The following is a 22,433-nucleotide window of genomic DNA, read 5'->3' as shown; positions in this document are numbered from 1 at the left end:
CTTCGGGTGTAATGCATTGTGCATGGTCATGAGTTTCCTGGTCTTCTGATCGAGGTGTCTCAGTTCTTCTTTAGTCCATCCTATGAACGGTCCAGAGTATCTAACTAGTGATACTACCCATGTATTTATACCTTTTATTAGGTTTCTGCTGTATAAATTCGTTTCCAAAAGTTTTCTTGTTCTCCTGAGGTATTTCTTTCCAATTCTTTCATTTCTGTTGCTTTGATGGCGTCTGCTTCCAGAAATCCCAGGTATTTATAGGCATCTTGTCCCCCTAATGTCTTCATCTACATTTGGTTGGGTAGTTCCTTGCCTTCTGTCGCCTCCAGTTTCCCCTTTCTTATCACTAGTAGTGTGCACTTCTCCACACCGAACTTCATTTGGATGTCCTGGCTGAAGATCCTGGTGGTGTTTATTAATATCTTGAGTTCATTTTCAGTCCTTGCGAAAAGTTTCAAATCGTTCATGTACATCAGGTGGTTAATTTTTTCTTCCATGTTAGAGAACTTATATCTGGCTTGGCACTTTCTCAGTATATTGTTCAGGGGCATCATGGCTATGATGAACAGTAATAGCAATAATGAGTCTTCTTGGAAGATGTCTCCTTCCATGTTTATTTCTGTTATGTGTTGTCCATCAGCTGTCAGTTCCGGTCCACCATGTTCTCATTGCATTGTCAATAACGTTGATGATCCTGCTTGGTATTTTATACATTTTTAAACATTCTATTATCCATGCTTGGGGGATTCTGTCGTATGCTTTTTTGTAGTCGATCCATGCCATGGCTAAATTCTTTCTTCTTTTTGCCTCGTTTAGGATTTTTGATCTATGTATAGCAGATTATGTGTTCCTCTTTTTCTTTTCTGGCATCCTTTCTGTTCCTCGGGGAGGAATCCATGATTATTCAGGGAGTGGTAGATTTGTTCTTTCAGTTGTGTTGCTAGTATTTTCCACATAGTGGGTAAGCACATGATAGGCCTATAGTTGCTGAGGGTACTTCCTTTCTCTGTGTTCTTCTGTATCAGTGTGGTTCTGCCATTTGTCATCCAAGCTGCCACATTTGTTTCCTGCATACCTCTTCTCATTTCGTGTAGTGCTGTGAATATTTTGAACCAGTATGCATCTATCCCATCGTGTCCTGATGCTCTCCAGTCTCCTATTTTCCTATGGTTTTCTTTATGGTTTCCTTACTGATTTCATTCACTGTTTCTTCTTTGATTTTTTGTAATTCTTCTTTCATGTCTTTAAGCCATTCGGAATTTCTGTTGTGTTCTTATCGTTCTTTCCATATCTTACTTCAGTAGAGTTTTGTTTCCGTCGGGTTTGCTCGTTCTGTTTTTGTTTTTCCTCCGTTCACATTTTGGTAGAATTGGCTTTCATTGTTTTCAAATGTCCTGTTTTTTTGTACTGTTCAGATTTGTATATCTTGTCTTAATCACCTTTCTTTTGCTGCTATATTTTGGTTCAGATTTTCACGTTTCTTGTTGAGCTTCTCCCTGCTGGTCACATTTCCAATTTTCAATTTGCTCCACGTCGCTTTCTTCCTGTTTATCGTTTTGGCTTCTTTTTTATATTTGTTAATTAGGGTTTCTAGCCTTATTTCCCATCCAGGTTTTGTCGATGCTTCTTTCCCCGGCTGTTTTACTTACCAATCTTGGCTCCTGCGTAAATTAAATTTTTTAAGTCTGTGATTGTATCTGTTGTGATTTGTGGGAGGAGCTTATTAACCGTCTCTGTCTCTGCTTTTAATTTCTTCAGTTCTTGATTCCTTAGAGACGGGAGCTTTGTTTTTTCCTCGTTCATGAACTGCATTATTTTTTCTATTTCATCTGCTTCATCCTTTGTTAGCTCTGTTTCATTGTTCCCGATTTCAACGTTTGTAGGGTCCAGTCTTCACAGGTTCTCCGTCTGTGGTGATTCTACAGGTGTGGTTCCAGTGGGGGATGCTCTATGCTCAATTTCCTCATTTACTTTTCGCTGTATTTTTTTTTTTTTTTTTTTTTTACACAGTGATCACCACTTATCAAGGCCCGGAAGCCACTCAAGGATAAGGGTTATTGCAAGTACATTAAGTTAGTGAGGAGATTTGCTGAAGTGTTTACTTAAGGGGGCGGTTCATTAGGAATTTGTTAATATTGGACTTGAAGACATTCAAGTTGTAGTCCGGAGGGAAGCAGGCAGACGGAACAGAGTTCCAGTTCTGAGAGCCAGCCTCTCTTTAGTATAAGTCTTGCTTGATCTGCAAGTCTTTGTTCTATTGTATGGTAATCACTGGATATACTACTACTACTACTACTACTACTACTACTACTACTCCTATATTCGGAAAATAATCAATTACATTGGTCAGCATTATTCAGTCTACACAAAGAACTAAATCAAAACAATTAAATTTTTTGTTGAAAATAAATCCACCATTTTGACTATGTAAGATCAGACGCATTAGAAATAGGGAAAATAGCTGATATTTATGACAATTGATGACAAAGGATGAACAAACAGGAGAATGTTAATTCATCTTTATTACTTAATTCAATCAAATTTATAATATATTTCCTGATACATAAATCAATACGTTTAAGATAAGCTTATGTCTGTGGTACAAAGGGAGAGCTTCAGTAGTTTATATGGTTTGGAAACGGGGTAGAGAGAAAATTAAAAAAAAAAAAAAAAGGGTAAAAAGGGCTGAATGACATGGACCAGTACATTCAGATTGTTACTATGCGATTATCATCCATTAATAGGAGGTTGTTGGTAGAAAGAAAAGCAATATGTGATACAGCGGGGGTTTCGAAACTACAGCCCGTGGGCCACATCCGGCCCGCTAAAGTCTTTAATCTAGCTTGCGGAGCTCTTATGAAAAATGTAAAAATATTCTGGAAAAATGGAAAAAAAAAAAAAAAAAAATGGAAATGTGTGAAAATTGTGTGGTGTTTTTAAATTTTTTTTTTTTTTTGTCAGAAAATGATTAAAAGAATGGGGTTTTGGAGAATGAGTTTTGCTAAAAAGTAAAGCTAGTGTGTAAAATAGTATAAAACACTGTTAGGTCATTTCTTTTATTTATTTTAGCCTGCGTAGCTCTAAAATGTCAACAATATACCTCCCCACCCTCCTCTGTTCAAAAACATTGGAGATCCCTGGCCTATAGTCATCCTAAACACAATCTTGGGGAGAAGGGAGGCATTAAACCTATTTCAAGAGATCCGCCTACTTGGATTGTCCGGATATAATAAATCCAAGAAGAAAAATAACAAGCAAAAATGTGAATCAAAAAAATAATTTATGTAATATTTCTGATCAAATCATGTGTTACAATACATTGTCCTTATTTTTCCATATCAAGAAAGAAATTACCAATGTTCTTTGCAGCGGGATAAAGAGAAAAAAATGTTAATTGCTTATATGTTTTTATTTTATTTGGTGGTTCGGAAGAAAAAGCCTTATTTCCATTCGAAAATTTGCTTATATTCACCAATAAATACGCGTTGCATGATTGTCATGGTGATCTTTACGGGCATTTTTTATTTATTTATTTATTTTGCACTTTTATTCACCCTTTAAACAAAGTAAATTCTCGTCGAGACGTAAGAGGCTACTGTGAATAAGGGACCAAATTTATAGAGGCATGCTAAGTAGGGAGTTGTGTTCACATAACATTCAAGTTTCTGCATGTTGGTACAGTTGGGGAAGCAAGGAGCAGGGAGGAAATTCCAAAGGTAAGCAGTTCTAAGGAACAAAACTATTAAAGTAGAAACATTTCCGGCATCAGTGAATCTACATAAAGAATTGGAGGGAATTTGGCTGACTGTTGGTTTCTTCTGATGAGTCCTCACGTCCAGATTGCATTTGTGAAATTCACTAGCTACGACAATCAGGCTTTAGTATGGTGTATTCCAATTCCTACTGCAGCTGTTCATTTGAACCTGAAATCATAAAAATTGGCCAGTCATCTCATAAGATGTATAACAATAATATATTGAATTTTTAAAAGTTTACGCCAATTTTAAATGTCTGCACAAAAAACGCTTGGAAACTTATTGAAGGCACTTCGTATCTATCTATCTATCTATCTATCTATCTATTTATCTATCTATCTATCTATCTCTCTCTCTCTCTCTCTCTCTCTCTATATATATATATATATATATATATATATATATATATATATATATATAATAAAATACGCATCAAGTGCGCTTGAAAGCCAAATACAACGTAATATTAGGAAAATAAACAGATATTTTACTTGTTTGAATTTTATCACAAATATATTTCAGAGGTATACTCCATCTTCAGTGTATTGTTTCTTTTTTTTCTTTTCTTCTTTTTGCCATGTTGTAAATTTGGAGAAAGAAGTCTGTTTATAAAGAGCCGCGCGTTGTTTCTAGCGGTTGTATTTTGAAATGTTTGAATGTTTATTTTATTCAAATTAAAACAACGTTTCTATATGAATTCTTGTTCTTTGACGATATTCTCGCGTTGGCTACGCACAGTTCCAACATTTCACAACACAACCGCTAGAAACAACGCGCGGCTCTTTACAAACAGACTTCTTTCTCCAAATTTACAACATGGCAAGGAAGAAGAGGTGAAACGTGTCGTCCATTGAATGCACCGTTAGAAGAACATCGAAAAGCCGTAGTACGCGGAGAGACTGAAAAGTCAGGTATAACTGATCATATCTGAAAAGAAAAGGGAAACCATCTACCATTATGGGACGAAGTAAAAAATATAGACAGAGAGAAACGGTTAAAACTGAAAGCAGCAGCACATATGCTGGGGAATAACCAACTGCTAAGTAGACCTAGTATAGAATTCAATACTATATGGGAACCAGTAATTATAAAGAATAGATAATATATACAAGTCAAAAGTAAAAACATTAATATTTACAAGTAATAAGTATAGAGATAGATATAGATTAATATATAGTAATGGTGATATTTACAACTAGAAATAAAAATAAGTTTAAGGCTCCTAAAATTCGTACTATAATTGTCTGCAAGGACACGTGGTGCAGTGGTTAGAGTACTGGGAAAAATCAATTTTAAAAGTGATATTCTCCTGAAGGTTGAAGGTTCAATCCTCAATGTAGGCGACTGAAAAATACATTTACTTAGGACCTCTATTCAGTCATGGCTGATGGAACAAGAGCACGCTACCCCTGTGAAGGAAATAAAGAGTTCCGTTCGAAATTCAGTCCAAATTCCCGAATTCGACAAGATACACCTGAAGAAGGTCGGAGGTTATATCGACACCCAAGATGAGAACATTAGTCCGACAAGTAATACAAATAACCAATCCTCATCTCAAAAATTCAGAAACGTCATATTGAAGTGTATTTTATGATTAGGTCACGCCAGGGAAGAGCATTACTATATATTGGGTACAATATAATAATCAATCGAGAATTGGTTCTATAATAATAAATACGAAATCTGCATAAATTAAAATATCATATTTAAGCGTATTTTACGACTGGGAAACGCTAGTCTATTATATAAAGAGCATTTGTTTTCATTTTATTTAAGTAAGTTCTTGGGTCTTCATTTAGTTCTATTGTACGGTTGTGATTGCTGGACAATCACCAACTCCACGAGGAAAAGACTAGGGGCAACTTTTGAAGATATCCTGGACAAAAAAGAAAACAAACGAGAAGGTATTAGAAATGGCAACACACAGAAAGGTCTCTAATAAAAACAGTACAAAAAAGACAAATAAGATTCATGGGTCATGTCTACAGAAAAAGCAGAAAAGAACAGATTAGCTTGACAGGAAAGATCATGGGTAGAAGAAGCAGAGGACGACAGTGAGAAATATAGGTTGACAGTTTGAACACCTGGACAACATGCCAAATTATGAGCAACAATGAATTCATGAGTGACTTGAGAGAAAGAAAGATAGATGGAGAGCGATAGCTGTCAATGCCTGCACCAGGCAGGACACCATTTGATGATGATGACGAAGTCCTTAGAAATGTCAATCTTTCTGGAGTTAACACTTAATTTCTGTATTAGATGCATAGACATCCGACTGTTCAATCAAAACTCTTCTCTATCTCTTAAAAAGTCAGGACTTACTCATTGAGAAACGTATCCTGACGTCAGGTTGTACTGACCAACCCTTTTACAGAGATACCAAAACCACTTGAGAATAGCCTCTAGCAGATAAAATATGCGTGTGTGTTTATTAAGCTAAAAGTCACATACTACTCAAAGCACACCTACAAAGCTGATATATTATTTAGTAAAAATGAAAAATTAGTTAGGAAGGTTAGGGTTAGGGTTAGGGTTTTAATATTTACAATTACTTTCTTTTTTCCGTCAATCATCGATCTGACATTCGAAAGTTAAATATACTTTCTTCGCTTTCAGACTCAGAAAAAGTATAGTATGTGTTCCATACTCGGTCGAGGGAGGATAAATCCTTCTTGACTGGAGGGGGATGAAGGATAGAGTGGAGCAGGGGAAAAGGGGGGGCGGAGAATGGGAGCAGAAGGGTGGAGGAGAGAAGTGAGGAGATGAAAGGGGAATAGAGAGTGATAGATAGATGGGATAAAAGAAGGTAGAGAGAGAGAAACATTTTAAGAGAATAATGATAAAGATTTTTTTAACTCTTCAGTTTTATTGGCCATATCTCCTGAGCTTTGTCTGGTAGCCATGCTAGTGTAAAATAAGAAAATACTCTCACTTTTATGCATATGAGAGTGAATTTATCACATTTGTTATGGTACATAAAATGGATTATATCTAATGTAATAGTAGCTTTGTGTTATATGTGTGCATGTAGAGGTGGTCTGTCAAGAGTGGGCAGGTGTGTGGTGTGATGTCAGGATGTGGTATGTGTGTGGTGAAGTGTGTGGATGTGGTATGTATATGGTGTAATGTGTGGGTATGGTATGTGTGTGGTGTAATGTGTGAATGTGGTATGTGTGTGTGGTGTGGTGCGTGGATATGGTATGTGTGTGGTGTATGGATGTGGTATGTATATGGTGTAATGTGTGGGTATGGTATGTGTGTGGTGTGGTGTGTGGATGCATGTAATATATACAAGTGCTGAGTAGATGTATGGGTGTGTATATAATTTGTTTGTTTAATGTCTTCATCGATCATTTTCATGTAATTTTTCCAACTGACGTCATTTCCTATAAGTGTAGTACCATATTCCTGAAGTATTGAATATACACAAGAATAAGAAAATAGACATCTTTATTAGACAATAGGAAAATACAAAGTTTACACTAAAAGAATGAGTCGTGATCCCAGCTAGAAAGGTAGTATTCTACCGAACTCCTTAGCATAGGTTATAAAAATAAAGACATCAACAGTATGAATTTATCGGCAACCATCACTATTAGCCATAAATTATTTTTAAGGAAATGCAATTAGGGAATTTCTCAGAAATAATTTATTTTGCTTTACTTTCTGATTTGTGATCTATTTGCGTTAAAGAATTTTACATTTAAAGTAAATTTTAACCAATTTGATTTGCCATAAAACAAGCCGAGCATGTGGGGTCCCCCTCCATGAGGGAAAAATTTACTTTTATCATGACTAGTGTTTGTGTAAATTTTTAAAAAATCCCAGGCGTGGTTATTGAGAAAAGTGTGAACAAATGAACAGATGAACGATTTAGGTGGGGGGTCAATTTTGCCCCTAAAATGGCACCTAAGGGAGCAATCAGAGTTATCCCAGAAAATCTGTTCTGGCAAAAATTGACTTTCTCCATGATAAATGTTTATAGAAAATTTCCAAAAAATCCAAGGCGTAGTTATTGAGAAAAGTGCAAACAAATGAACGGATGAACGTGAATGAATTACTGGGTCCAATCCCTTCTTTGTCGGGGGACCAATAATCTGGTTATGTATTTATGGCTGAACACGGATTATTTTATTCAGATAATATGTAACATAGTCATTAAATGTCAGCACTCAGGACCCATACATATGCAGGCAGTCGTAAAGAAACAAACTCACATTTTTTTCAATTGAAACAACAGGCATTTATTTACAGATACTTCTAGAAGAACACTTTGTTCACAAATCTTCTCATACTCCAATGTGCTTAACAAGACTCTTCCATGTGGAACATGGGGCACTCTGTCTTTGACCGCCCATGTTGAGGACACGTCTTTTCCTGTCGCTTGTCGACCACATGTGTTACACATTTATTTCTGTCTTTCTCGTGTCTCGAACACATCTCAAATCCTGCTTCTCTGAACACATATGTCCTTTTTATCTTTGTTGACACATCGTGCAACCGGTTTGGTCATTTGCATATGGCTGCTGCTGTGGTGCTGCCGCTGCTGCTATATACATATCTGCACTCTGTAGCAAATGCTTACAACAGATTAAATTAATTTAAAGTAATTTTAAATAAAATAAAAAAGGTAGTTTACTTGAAGCATTGCTGTAAATAAATATGTAAGTGTAGAAATAAATAACAATGTAGAATACGAGGCCCATACGATATATCATGTATAGATGGCAAGTGCTCGACTGAAATCCAATCTATGATTCCCTCTTGCCAAACTTTCACAAAAAACACTTGACTAGCTACAACCACTATATACGATTTCCCCCACTCTCTATCTGTGCCAAAATCTAAATGCACCTTCCATGAACAAAGCTTCTCTTCCAGAACTGCCACCATGCGTTTTCCACAAGCGCCAACGGGAGCTCAGCAAATACTTGGCAGATAGTGACGATCAGGCTGGTTTTGGTGTTGTAGGTGAGTCATGTTGGTGATGTCCTCGACATATTGAAGTAGTCCAACATTGGAATTTGGGTGACAATAAGCCTCTCCAAGGTCCCAGTCCTTTTTGCACTCATCCAGTAGAGGTCTGGTTAGTGCTTTTTTTCCTCGGTCTTTCCATCCTTCTTGACCCTTAACGATTATTTGGTGTGGTGCCAGTTGGTGCCGATATTTGGGGGAGGAGAACTTAAATTATACAGGTTCAGTTTTCCTGATTCCACGGGGTTTTTCTTTGTTTTGATTTTTTTACTTTTATAATAGTTTCTATTTGTCTAGTTAGCGCCTGTGCAAAAATGAGATTTATTCATTAATATTACTATTTATGCACATACACGGTTGATACAGCAAATGTAAAAACTTGGGATATAATTATTTTTGTATATAAATATATATATATATATATATATATATATATATATATATATATATATGTATATATATATATATATATATAAAATAAACATAAAAATTACAATAAGTTTACCAAGGTAATCAAAATGGTAAACTTAAAATATATTATAAATATTAAAGAGTTAATGTTTACAAGTAAAATAAACTCAGCCAAATCTAAAAGCTCAATAAAACCGAAAAGGAAATAGAGCTTATAAATATGAACAAATGATTAATAAAACATGTTAAAAGATATATTGAAAAAGAGTTAAAAACATATTTAATTTTAAAAAAGGAAGCACAAGATAAGTGGATAGTCCTTAATCCACGGAGTTTCGAAGAAATACCCTCCTTCTCATCAGAGGGCAGGAATTAGCAAAATGCAGGATCAGATTTTGCATATAAAAGTATTTAATGAAACTACAAGTAAGTCACAGATCTTACTTGGTTAAAAAACGGGTGAGGTAAGGGGAACAGGAGGCAAAAGAAAAATGATAAAAAGATTTCACATGAATGGATAGTCCGGTGAAGGGTAAAAATCCAAAAATGGTAAAATCCAAAACGGTCGAATTTAAAATTTCAATCCAATGGGTAAATTCCAAATGGTCCAAAATAATCCAAAAGGCAGAGTTCCTTGGAAAAAAAGCGCAAATGGAATGAATTCCAAATCATTAAGAGAAAAGCACTGGAGATAAATTTCAAACATGTCTGTCAAGGTTGGATGAATAAAAAAAAATTAAGGTTTAAAAAACCCCAAAAAAAAAACCGAAAAGCGGTAAAAGTTTAAATTTGAAAAGCAAGGTCAAACTGACCCAAACAAAAAGCGAGAAAGTTATCGTTAATAATTAGGTCAGCTTAGATATGCACGTGAAAGTCCCAGAATTAAATTAAGAAAACTGATCAGAAGAACAAATAAATGGCCAAGTTTAAGAAATGGGGCGTCTGTTATATATATATATATATATATATATATATATATATATATATATATATATATATATATATATAAATGAAAGTAAATAAATAAAAAATATATAAATAAAAATAGAAAATTATATATATACACACACATACATATATATATATACACATACACATACATATACATACAGACACACAAATGCACACATACATGTATATACATACACACACGCATATAAACATATATACATATATGTATACATATACAATAACACACACACATATATATACATATATATACAAACACACACGCATGCATAAATATATACACATATCCAAAAACATATACAAGTTGAACAAAACATACATACTTACATACAAAATAAGGGGAGGGAGAGGCCGGTATCTAAAAACTCCGGAATAAGGCAAATAAATGTGTATGTAAATGCATATAGTGAAATATAAGTAAACAAATACATAGAATAAAAATGAGTAGGTTGATGTATATATTTAATTAATAGGTATACTTATACCATAAAACGGAGACAGCAGATGGAAAACCGGCCATAGAAATAAAAAAAAAAACAAATAAAATTAAAAATATAAAAAGCTTAGAAGGTGAGATTATAAAAAAAAAATTAAAAAAAAAAAATTATGGAAAAAAATATATATTTGAAGGGTTAAATTAATAGCTATGTGATTTCAAATTTACCATATTTAAACTTGGACATATGTTTGCAATAGGAGATCAGTTCGTTTTTAGAGTTTATTATATTACTACTTTGAGGGGAGGTTATAATAGTTATAGCTTCATATGTACAGAGGTGACAAGACTTAGACCCTGGAGTGTAAGACTTAACTTTTTTTAGGATGGTCCATTTAATTGAAAAGTGGGTATTGGCAGAGTTAAGCTTTTTAACCAGTGTAGTTAGAGAAGTTCCTTGGTTATTATTTGAATTTTGGTTATTGAAAGAAGAAGTGTGGTTTGAGATTCTTTTCTTTATTAAAGTTGAAGTAGCACCTATATATGTATATATTTTATTAATAGCTCGGGGTCGAGAATTAATATTAATTTGTTGATTTATACTGGGAAGAGAATTTAAATTTTGTTCATTTTGATGAACAGAGGGTAGGACAGTAATTGTAGCAGGATTGGTTTGGAGGGGATAATTAGTGTTATCAGTGTTAGGATGGCTGCTATGAAAAATATTATTATTATTATTATAGCTGGTTGTATGATTGAAAATAGAGGGGCTGGTTGATTCGTTTGTTGGATTAATAATTATGTCAGAGGGAGGGACGGAGGAAGGATAATTTGGTGGCAGAATGTTATTATCTATTATGGGAGAATTGCGTGGGAGCTCTGTAATTGTACATGAATATATTACATCTTTATGGATGCAATCATTATTGAGTGGGCAAAGATGTTTGTTAATACAGTTGCAGTTTCTTTTTGGTTGGATTGGGAAAGGGATTTTTTGGGCTGATTTAATTTTTTTGTTATTAGATGCTAAGATTCTTTGTGCTAAATTTTTTTTTAAATTAAATATGTTTTTAACTCTTTTTCAAGATGTCTTTTAACATGTTTTATTAATAATTTGTTCATATATATATATATATATATATATATATATATATATATATATATACATATATATATATGGTGGCCCATAAGTCACTTTACAGTTTTAAAGTCAAATAACTTTTCTTTAAATGACTGTATTTAATTAATTCTTTTTTTATTACACAGTTTATAGTGTGGAAATTTGTTCTGATTGAATTAAGAAAGAGAATGTCTCTTAAGTAGCCTCCATTCTCGCCCTTGGAAAGTCGAGCTCTTTCTAAGCTATTCTTTATCACAGTTCTTAACATCGGTTAAGTTGTAGGAAAAGAATTTCCTGCGTATGTTTGCCTTAAGTTCTTGGATGCTTCGAGGCTTATTTGCATACACTTTGTCTTTAAGATATCCTCAAAGCCAAAAGTCTAGTTCTGTCAAATTAGATGCACGTGGACGCCATTCAAAATCGAAATTTCAAGAGATTTTTCGATCCTGAAACATTACAGTTAACAACTGCATTGTTGCTCTAGCTGTATATGCACTTGCTCCATTTTGTTTGCCATCAATACCCTGGCATGTTTACTAACTGGGGTTGAACAAATTCAATAGCATATCTTTTAAGAGGATATTGAACATTGAAATGGCGCATATAAGATCGTTGCATTGCAACAATTGACCGTCCATTTTCAAAGTGAAATCCAATTATCCTCACTCGTTGTTCTGTTATAAACTTATCTATACAAAAAATTTCCAACGACTCTATTTTATAATTCTGAAAAGAGAAATTAAAATACATTAATAGAAAAAAAGTTATTGAATTTTCAAAATGTAAAGTGACTTATGGGCCACCCCGTATATATATATATATATATATATATATATATATATATATATATATATATATATATATATATATATATATATATATGGAGAGTAATTTAAGTTTTATGATGTGAAATGGTCAAAGTTTTATGATGTGAAATGGTCAAATTTTTATTATATGCAAGACAAAGAATACACTTCAATAAGTATATCTCCTTAACTTATAGGTTTTCGATGTTTACCCATCCCTGCTCCCTTTACCTCACTGTTACCAAAGACTATCACTTCAGAATTTACCATACAATTTGGACATGAAGTTCAATATCCTTTCATTTTGAACCAATATATAATTTCCCTTACTCTATGATTTAAAAATTTTAAAAACTTGTAATTATGATTTTCTATGTTTATTGCATTTAGCAAATTAGGTATAAACCATTTATAATATTTGCAAATATTTTTCTTCTCTGAGGAGATGGGTAAACATTGAAAAAGTGAAGGAGATATACTTATTGAAATGTATTCTTTCTCTTGCATATAATAAAATTTAACCATTTCACATCATAAAATTTAACCATTTCACATCATAAAATTTAAATTATTAAATTATGATTTATTTGCTCTATCTGGTAAATTGAGCAATTTTTATTTAGCTGGGATTGTCTTTATAAAATATTACAGCACATAATATTTTGTCAGACCAATAATCACTGGATTTGCATACCAGCAGATCTATTGCATTATATAATATATATATATATATATTTAAGAAATCTGTTTCTTATCGTTGAGCACTTTCAGTTGAATTAAAAAGTCGGTCAATTTAGCTCTTATGCGTAGATCATCGTATAACGATTTGATCACTATCTGTCTGACGTAATGAACATTTAAATTAAAATGTTTAAAATTCAACGCTATTTCACACGGTTAATGGTAGCCAAATGGATACGGCCTCCGCTAATCGAGCCAGAGATGTCTCGTGTCGCGGGGTTCGAATCGTTCGACTGGTAGTAATCGTGACACCCTGCACTGAAGAATCCCGAAAGGATGAAACACTAGTGTCTGTAGGTATTTAATTATTATAGTAAAAAAATAATTATATATATATATATATATATATATATATATATATATATATATATATAATAAAATAAAAATTACAATTAAATTTACCAAGATGATCCAAGATGGTAAAACTAAAGTATATTATGAATATTAAAGAATTAATATTTATACATTAATCTCAGCCAGATGTAAAAGCTCGATAAAACCAAATAGGAGATAGAGCTTATAATAGGAGCAAACAGTTAATAAAACATGTTAAAAACACTTTGAAAAAGAGTTAAAAACATATTTAATCTGAAAAGGAAACACTTGATAAGTGGATAGTCCTTAATCCGCGGAGTTTCGAAGAAATACTTTCCTTCTCATCAGAGGGTAGGAATTAGCAAAATTAGTGTTTCCTTTTCAGATTAAATATGTTTTTAACTCTTTTTCAAAGTGTTTTTAATATGTTTTATTAACTGTTTGCTTATATATATATATATATATATATATATATATATATATATATATATATATATATATATATATATATATATATATATATATGAAACAATTTGAGGTTGCTATTTTCCAAAGGTAGGGTAACCAGTGAAATATAACGAGGTTCATACAAGAGTGCTCAATACAGAAGTAGAGCAGGTTACATTTTTCTTTACATAAGCAGTAGTTTGTTGCTACACAGTCATGAGCATGTTTCGGTCTACTAGTATTTATTAACTAGAGATCTCATCAGGCAACAACACTTATTTTGGAAAACGGAATTCTTAATTTAGAATTCCGTTTTCCAAAATAAGGTTTGTTGCCTGATGAGGTCTCTAGTTAGTAAATTCAAGCTGAGATCGAAGCTAAAACCTTAAGTCAGTGAGTCAAGTACTCTAATCATTAGACCAGCTTGCCACGATCTTTAAAAAGTGTTTTCAAACCTAATTATTTTTAACATAAGGAAGCTATCATATTTCACGACCGCGCATGCGCCGTCGTGAAACTGGCGAGAAACAGATAAAAATCCGATGACAACCAAGCACCAATTTTTACCCCTTAGCACCCCTTTTCCGGGTGAAAACCGATTAAAACTTTTCCCACGTGTCTGAATAACCTATATACCAAATTTCAAGTCTGTAGATCAAATATTCGTTGAATATATAGGTTGAGAAGTGTCCTCACATACACATATTCTCAATTTTATAGACACATTAACAGGCCATCCGGCGTTTCCCGGTCGTTAATGCGCATAAATATAATATTTTTATTCATACAGAAACTGAGGCATGTACATGCGAGTATGATGTTTTTTTTTTGTTTTTTTTTCTAAATGTGAAATCGCAAGAGCAGCAGCAGCAGCAGCAGCAGCAAGAGCACAACAATTATTCGGACACCAGAAACTCGGATGAAAAACAACTTTAATTGCAAGAACTATTGGTAAAACAATATGAGCGTACAAAGAAAAAAGTCGAACGACTACAAGCCCACAACAAGAAAATCAACAACCTATGGAGGAGTTACTTGTGAAAGTCATAAAAAATAATGCGTCCACTGAGAAGAATACTGCATTTTCACAATATTTAATATGTAATGCGATTGCACCAGAAGAATATAAGTCATTTTCAGCTTACCACAGAGAATACGATAACTTCTTCAGCATAAATTGTCAGCATTGTTTGTTTTCTATTGCGCAAATTAAAGACTGTTGAACACAATAATTTTGACATTTATTTTGTCGCGAACAACTTCAGCAGTCAGCACTATCTTTCGCCGATACGGTGGAACATTTTAGTTCGAAAGTCTCTTTATTCCATAAACGACGGAAATGCTTGAATCTGATAAAAAAAAGGAAAAAAGAAAACGACAAAGATGATTCCGCAACATATACGGTCGTGGTTAAAAAAAATTGCGACGAATTTAAACTATCAGACCTCAGTGCAGACAATTTTAAATGTCTAGTATTTGTGTAAGGACTGATATCAGGGCGAGATGCTGTAATCAAAATTAGAAAACGAGCACACACACACACACACACACACACACACACACACACACACACACACACACACACACACACACACACACGCACATACACACACCCGCACCCATATATATATATATATATATATATATATATATATATATATATATATATATATATATTAGTTAAGATTGTGTTCGCCATGATATAAGCATTGTTTAAGTTTTAAAATAAAATATGTTTATAAGCTGAATTGCAATGCAATATTTTGTAAAATAAACAAAGATTTATTTGTTAAAATTAATATTTCGACGTCCTACACCATCGTCAGAATTTTTCCCATATACATGTATATCTATATCTATATTCTACACACACACACACACACACACACACACACACACACACACACACACATATTTCCCATATATATATATATATATATATATATATATATATGGGAAAAATTATATATATATATATACATATATATATATATATATATATATATATATATATATATATATATATATATATATATATATATATATATATATATATATATATAGTGAGTTCAAGGTTATGAGGGTTTTTTGAAGCATGAAAATGATATTTTTTTGTATTTAATAACGTCGTTTTCATGCTTCAAAAAACCCCATAACCTTGAAATCACTACTCTAGAAGCATACATGGACTTTTAACATTTTATATATATATATATATATATATATATATATATATATATATATATATATATTGTTTGAATAACATCTAGTTAAAATATCTTCTTACTAAGGACTTTTTTTATTCAAGATGGTTTAATGGTTTAACAAATTATCAGGTATGAATATTAGTCGATTGCATTAATCTATGTCTGTATTTCTATTTCTAGATTGTGTGTGGATCTTACCAAAATGTCAAGGAACAGTCCGAAAACAACAACGATTATTCGAACATCCAATTAGAAAAGGATAAAGTAAGATGAATAGTTTTTGTTTTTGTGGATTCTTTTCTTTCTATTCGAACTAAAATTTCATTTTTTTAATATCTTTGAAAAGAAGTGCAGCAGACATTTAACTCATAGTTGAATTAAAGTTTTTTGTAAAATTCAGAATATTAAACAAAAGTAAGTTTATTAAAAATGTGTTGAAAATTGTTAGTGTGTCTATACTTTCTTCTTTTTATCCATCAAACCGACCGACTCAAAAATCTATTCTACAAACTATATGACAAATCCACAACCACCACCACCAAAAAAAGTTTAACAAATCAACTCCAAAATCTATTCTACAAACTATATGACAAATCCACAACAACCACCACCAAAAAAAAGTTTAACAGAGCAACTCCAAAATCTATTCTACAAACTATATGACAAATCCACAACCACCACCACCAAAAAAAAGTTTAACAAATCAACTCCAAAATCTATTCTACAAACTATATGACAAATCCACAACCACCACCACCAAAAAAAAGTTTAACAAATTAACTCAAAAATCTATTCTACAAACTATATGACAAATCCACAACCACCACCACCAAAAAAAAGTTTAACAAATTAACTCCAAAATCTATTCTACAAACTATATGACAAATCCACAACTACCACCACCAAAAAAAAACATTTAACAAATCAACTCCAAAATCTATTCTACAAACTATATGACGAATCCACAACCACCACCACCAAAAAAAGTTTAACAAATCAACTCAAAAATCTATTCTACGAACTCTGTAACTGACAAATCCACCACAACCACCACCACCAAAAAAAAAACATTTAACAAATCAACTCAAAAATCTATTCTACAAACAATATAACTGACAAACCCACCATACTCACCACCAAAAAATTCAACTAACCAACCTACAAATCTATTCTACAAACTATATAATTGAAAAACCCACAACGACTATCACCATCAAGAAGGAAATTCAACTAATAAACTCAAAAATCTATTCTATAAACCATATAACTGATAAGCCACAACCACCTACACCCACTAAAAATTCAATTAATCAATACACCATATATCCTACCATCCATCGAACTATCCATCCAAATAATAAACTATCTACAAACCATCCGTTTAAGCATCCAAGAACACCAACCCATATTACAATCAACTTATCAGATATCCAACCAATTATATATCTAGTAAATAATCTAACCAACCACTAAGTAAGAATAAATTAATTCATCCCGTCAATGACTAGACAATTACTAGCTATATATATATATATATATATATATACATATATATATAAGAGGAAAAAAATTAAAACTATAAGTTGAAATTTACAATCAAATTTATTGTTCGACTGAATACTCCAAAAACAATTTACAAAGTCCTTATTCCGCTGAGTTTCAAAGAATGCTGTTCTTGCTATTCTTCTCATCAGAGGACAGAAAGAAATCAGCAAATTATATTTGTAGCAATGCTAGAATTTGCTGGTTATGGTATTAAATGAAACTGCAATTTATTACAATCAAAAATTGCAAAGATGTACATATCGTTTAAAAACAACAAGTGAAAAAATGTAAAAAATATAAAAAATAATAAAAACAAACCGGCATAAGATTGCAGCTTACGTGTTTTTTTTTGTTTTTTGGAGTATTCAGTCGAACAATAAATTTGATTGTAAATTTCAACTTACAGTTTTAATTTTTTTTCTCTTATAAGAAGCTCTACTCTCTATTTTGTATTGAGTTTTTTTTTTGTTGTTTCGGATTAAAATATCTATATATAAATACTAGATTCTAGACACAGTCAAACTACTCTGATGAGAGGTACTTACCTTTAAACACGCGTGTACATAGATTACTGTTTTAAAAATAATAAATATAAATAAAAATGTTATATACGTCCAAATAAAAATGAGCTTTAAGGCGAGGCCACTATTTAACCGCATTTATCGTTTAAAAAAAACAATGACAACAACTCTAAAATTTATAAGCGGTGAAAATAAAACAGTAAAATCGTCTAGGAGTTCTTGGCAGAACGGTTAACGCGCTGGACTCTGGTAAACATGGTCTGGAGTTCGATTCCTAGAAGCAGTCAAGCTACGCTGATGAGAGGTAGTTACCTCGAAACACGCATGTATGTAGATTACTGTTTTAAAAATAATAAAAATAAATAAAAATATATATAAATACTGGTATGATGAGAGGTAGTTACCTCGAAACACGCATCTATGTAGATTACTGTTTTAAAAATAAATAAAAATATATATAAGTATATATAAATACGGGTATTTATATTCGATTGAAGTTTATCATTGCTTACATCAGGTAAACACTGCATCTTTTTTATTTCGTTATTTTATATATATACTAGCAGATCAGCTCGGCTTTGCTTGAACCCTATGTACTGTTCATAACTTGCCCTAGGTTTGAATACACTTTATGTAAGATTTCAAATGTTTAGACCAAAATTTGTCTGAATAATTTCGTAGTCTGCAGAGGTCAATTTTTTAACCTTTGACCCCAATTATGATCCCCTTAACATTTATTATTTTGGTTTCAAATCAAAACACAAAGTTTACACATGTCCAAGTTACCTACATCTAAAATTTTAAGTCTTTAGACCATAAATCGGTGGAGGAATTTAGTAGAACCTGTAAAGATCAACTCTTTCAACTTTGACCTTTTGGCAGCCAAATTTTTGCTCCAAAACTGATTAAAATGCTTACCGCAAGTCTAAATAACCGTTATGTATTAATTTGAAATGTTTAGACCCAAAATAGGCAGAGTAGTTTGCTAGACACCACAAAGCTCAAATCTTTTGGACTTTGACCCTTTGGCAGCTCAAATTTTCGACCCAAACCGATTAAAAAGCTTGCTTTATCTCTGAATACCCTTTATGTAAAATTTCAAATGTTTTTAAAGCTTTGACCCCAATTTCAACCCCTTAACATTTATTGTTTTGGGCTCAAATCAAATTATAAAGTTTAATCCATGTCCAAGTAACCTACATTCAAAATTTCAAGTGTTTAGACCCAAAACTGGCGGAGGAGCTTGGTAGAGCTTTCAAAGATCAAATCGTTGAACTTTGACCCCTTGACAGCCAAATTTCTGACCGAAAACCAATTAAAAAGATTTTCTCAAAATTCAATACTCCTTATGTCAAATCTCGAGTCTCTAGACTGAAAATTGACAGACTTATTTGGAAGGGAAATGCACACACACACACGCACACACACACACACATACACACACACACACACACATTTTCACCTTTATATATATATATATATATATATATATATATATATATATATATTATTGCCATTATTATAAGAAACTAAGTATGAAAAGGATCATACTAGCATGGAAGTGAAATGTAGAATAATGAAGTAAAAAAGAAAAAATTAGTTTCACGTGAGAGTGGGTTCCCATGCTTGTTGAGTCAAAATCCGGTGAATCCAAGAAAGTGGTAAAAATAAAATACTTATGTTTATAATAATCCGAGTGCATGTTGTTGGAGATTGTAAGTGGTCTAAAGAATAAATGTCTTTGTGCATAGGCTAGTTCGAAACAGTACTGTATGTGGATGACTATAATGCTCCCTCTTGGGTTGAGCATATTGGGAAGTGATATACAAATTGCCATTAGCGTATTAAGCAATGCTTCTTTGTGTAAAAAAATCGAGCAGATGCATTTGGACGATGTCAAAACATCGTTAATTCATTACCCTCACAGCAGCAGCGTATAGCGTAATGGTGAGAAGCCTTGACTGTCATTTGGGTGGTTGGGTTTCGATCCTGGCTTGAGGCAGTTGCCTGTCTAGCTGCACTGGTGAGCTGTGAAACAGCGAAACAGTACTGTATGTGGATAACTATATATATATATATATATATATATATATATATATATATATATATATATATATATATATATATATATATATATATATATATAAACAGTTAACAAAACAGCTATCTTCCAAATTCCAAGATATTATCCATCTTACTATTTATGTCTTTCAACATGTCAAAACGTCCACTCTAGAGACTATCTGTTTCGTAGAGCAGAAACAATCATATAATGATTACGTTAATTTTGGATATTCGTATATTTCATGTTTAAAAAATTCAAAATTAACATAATAATTATATGATTGATTCTTTGCTATGAAACAAATACAGATAATGAGAGTGGAAGTTTTGACATGTTGAAAGATATAAATGGTTAAATCTTCGAATGTGAAATATAGCTGTTTTGTCATCTATTTGTATATGCTCTGTAATTATATTCAAGATGCATTGAGCTTCATAAATAAAAGGATTAGTATAAATAAAGGGTGAAATATAATTGAGAAAGCATATTTTTACCATAAACATATATATATATATATATATATATATATATATATATATATATATATATATATATATATATATATATATATATATATATATAGCCAGTAGAGTTTAGTTTCCTAGAAGTACATCCAATGAAACAGCATGTGTCTACCAAAGAGTGCTCAATGGGTAAACAGAGCAGAAATTTCATATATATATATAATATAAAGCTAAATGTGTGTGTGTGTGTGTGTGTGTGTGTGTGTGTGTGTGTGTGTGTGTGTGTGTGTGTGTGTGTGTGTGTGTGTGGTCACGAATAGGCTCCTATATGGTTGACTATTTTAAAAACTGACTGATTACATATAATGATAGAAGATGTATCGAGACACAGGAATGGGTATGTTTGATCTGGCAGAACGATGGTTCATTAAAATTGTGGATCTGCGTTCGCACCTTGTCCACAAAGTATGGAAATAAAAAATTTTAAAATTAAAAAAAAAAACGTTTACAAGTGTTTTTGATATAGATGTACATAAGAATACTTTGATAAGTATGTTTTAACTTAAATAGAGATGGTATAATAAAATTGTGGAGTCTGCGTTCGCACCTGGCCTCCATAGAATGGAAATAGGCACAAACTTTAATAAAGACTTTTCATATCTATCTACGTAAGTATACTTTGATAATTATGTTTCAGTTTGAAGAAATATGGTATAATAAAATTATGGGGTGTTCGTTCACACTGACCTCCATAGAATGGAAATATGTCAAAAAGTTTAACAAGGTTTTTTAATATAGATCCACAGAATATTGTGATAAGTGTTTCAGTGTGAACAGGTATGGTATAATAAATTATGGGGTTTATCTATCTTATTTTTACTTTCATCATATTTTGCTTTGGTTTTGATACCCCCAAATTCAACCGAAATTTACAACCCTTCCTATCATACTTTCATAAATCAGAGTTGATTTTGAACCCAGTAAACGATGGGTACTTTTGCTAGTATATATATATATATATATATATATATATATATATATATATATATATATATATATATATAAAATATATATATATATATATATATGTATGCCCGATACACCCGGTCAATATGCAAGCCTCCTAGACCTTTTTCTCTCAACTTCCCCTGAGCTATGTTCATGTTCCGTTCATTCTCCTCTAGGATCCTCCGACCAGTCCATCGTATCAGTTAAGATAAAAACGAAATGTAAGAAGCCCCCAGACGTACCCCTCCACCGTACTGTATACCGATACTCTATGGCTGACTGGGATAGCTTCCGTACATTCATATCTGATTTACCTTTGCACTCCATGTTTAAAAAGGAAGTGTCCTCTATAGTATCAGATCTGACCGAATGGTTAATTGTAGGCATAGACCAATTCATACCATCTAAAAAATTCCAATAAAAACCTAATAGCCAGCCATGGTTCTCCCCAGAATGTGCTGCTGCTATCGCACACAGAAATCACTTTTTCCATAACTACCAACGTAATAGATGCACTGAGACTAAAGCTGCTTTCAGGACTGCCAGCAACCACTGTAAAAGAGTAATAAAAAATGCAAGAGAGCTATATGCCCAGTCTGTTAAATCCAAGGTAGCTGATCAGCGGCTTGCTTCCCACCAGTTTTGG

General features: G+C 32.5%; 1 protein-coding gene across 2 annotated transcripts in view; it reads left to right on the top strand.

Moving 5' to 3' along the window:
• The window catches only part of LOC145248219 (uncharacterized), a 501,013-nt gene that overhangs the window by 404,197 nt on the left and 74,383 nt on the right, over positions 1-22,433 (top strand). For both annotated transcript variants that reach the window (XM_080110085.1, XM_080110086.1), the window contains one exon: positions 16,365-16,448. In XM_080110085.1, the coding sequence (XP_079966211.1) occupies positions 16,365-16,448 (84 nt within the window). The remainder of the gene's footprint in view (positions 1-16,364; positions 16,449-22,433) is intronic.

The sequence above is a fragment of the Euprymna scolopes genome, chromosome 26, assembly GCF_053919585.1.
Source record: "Euprymna scolopes isolate OS-2025 chromosome 26, ASM5391958v1, whole genome shotgun sequence".
NCBI lineage: Eukaryota > Metazoa > Mollusca > Cephalopoda > Sepiida > Sepiolidae > Euprymna > Euprymna scolopes.
This window is presented reverse-complemented; position numbering and strand designations above follow the sequence as displayed.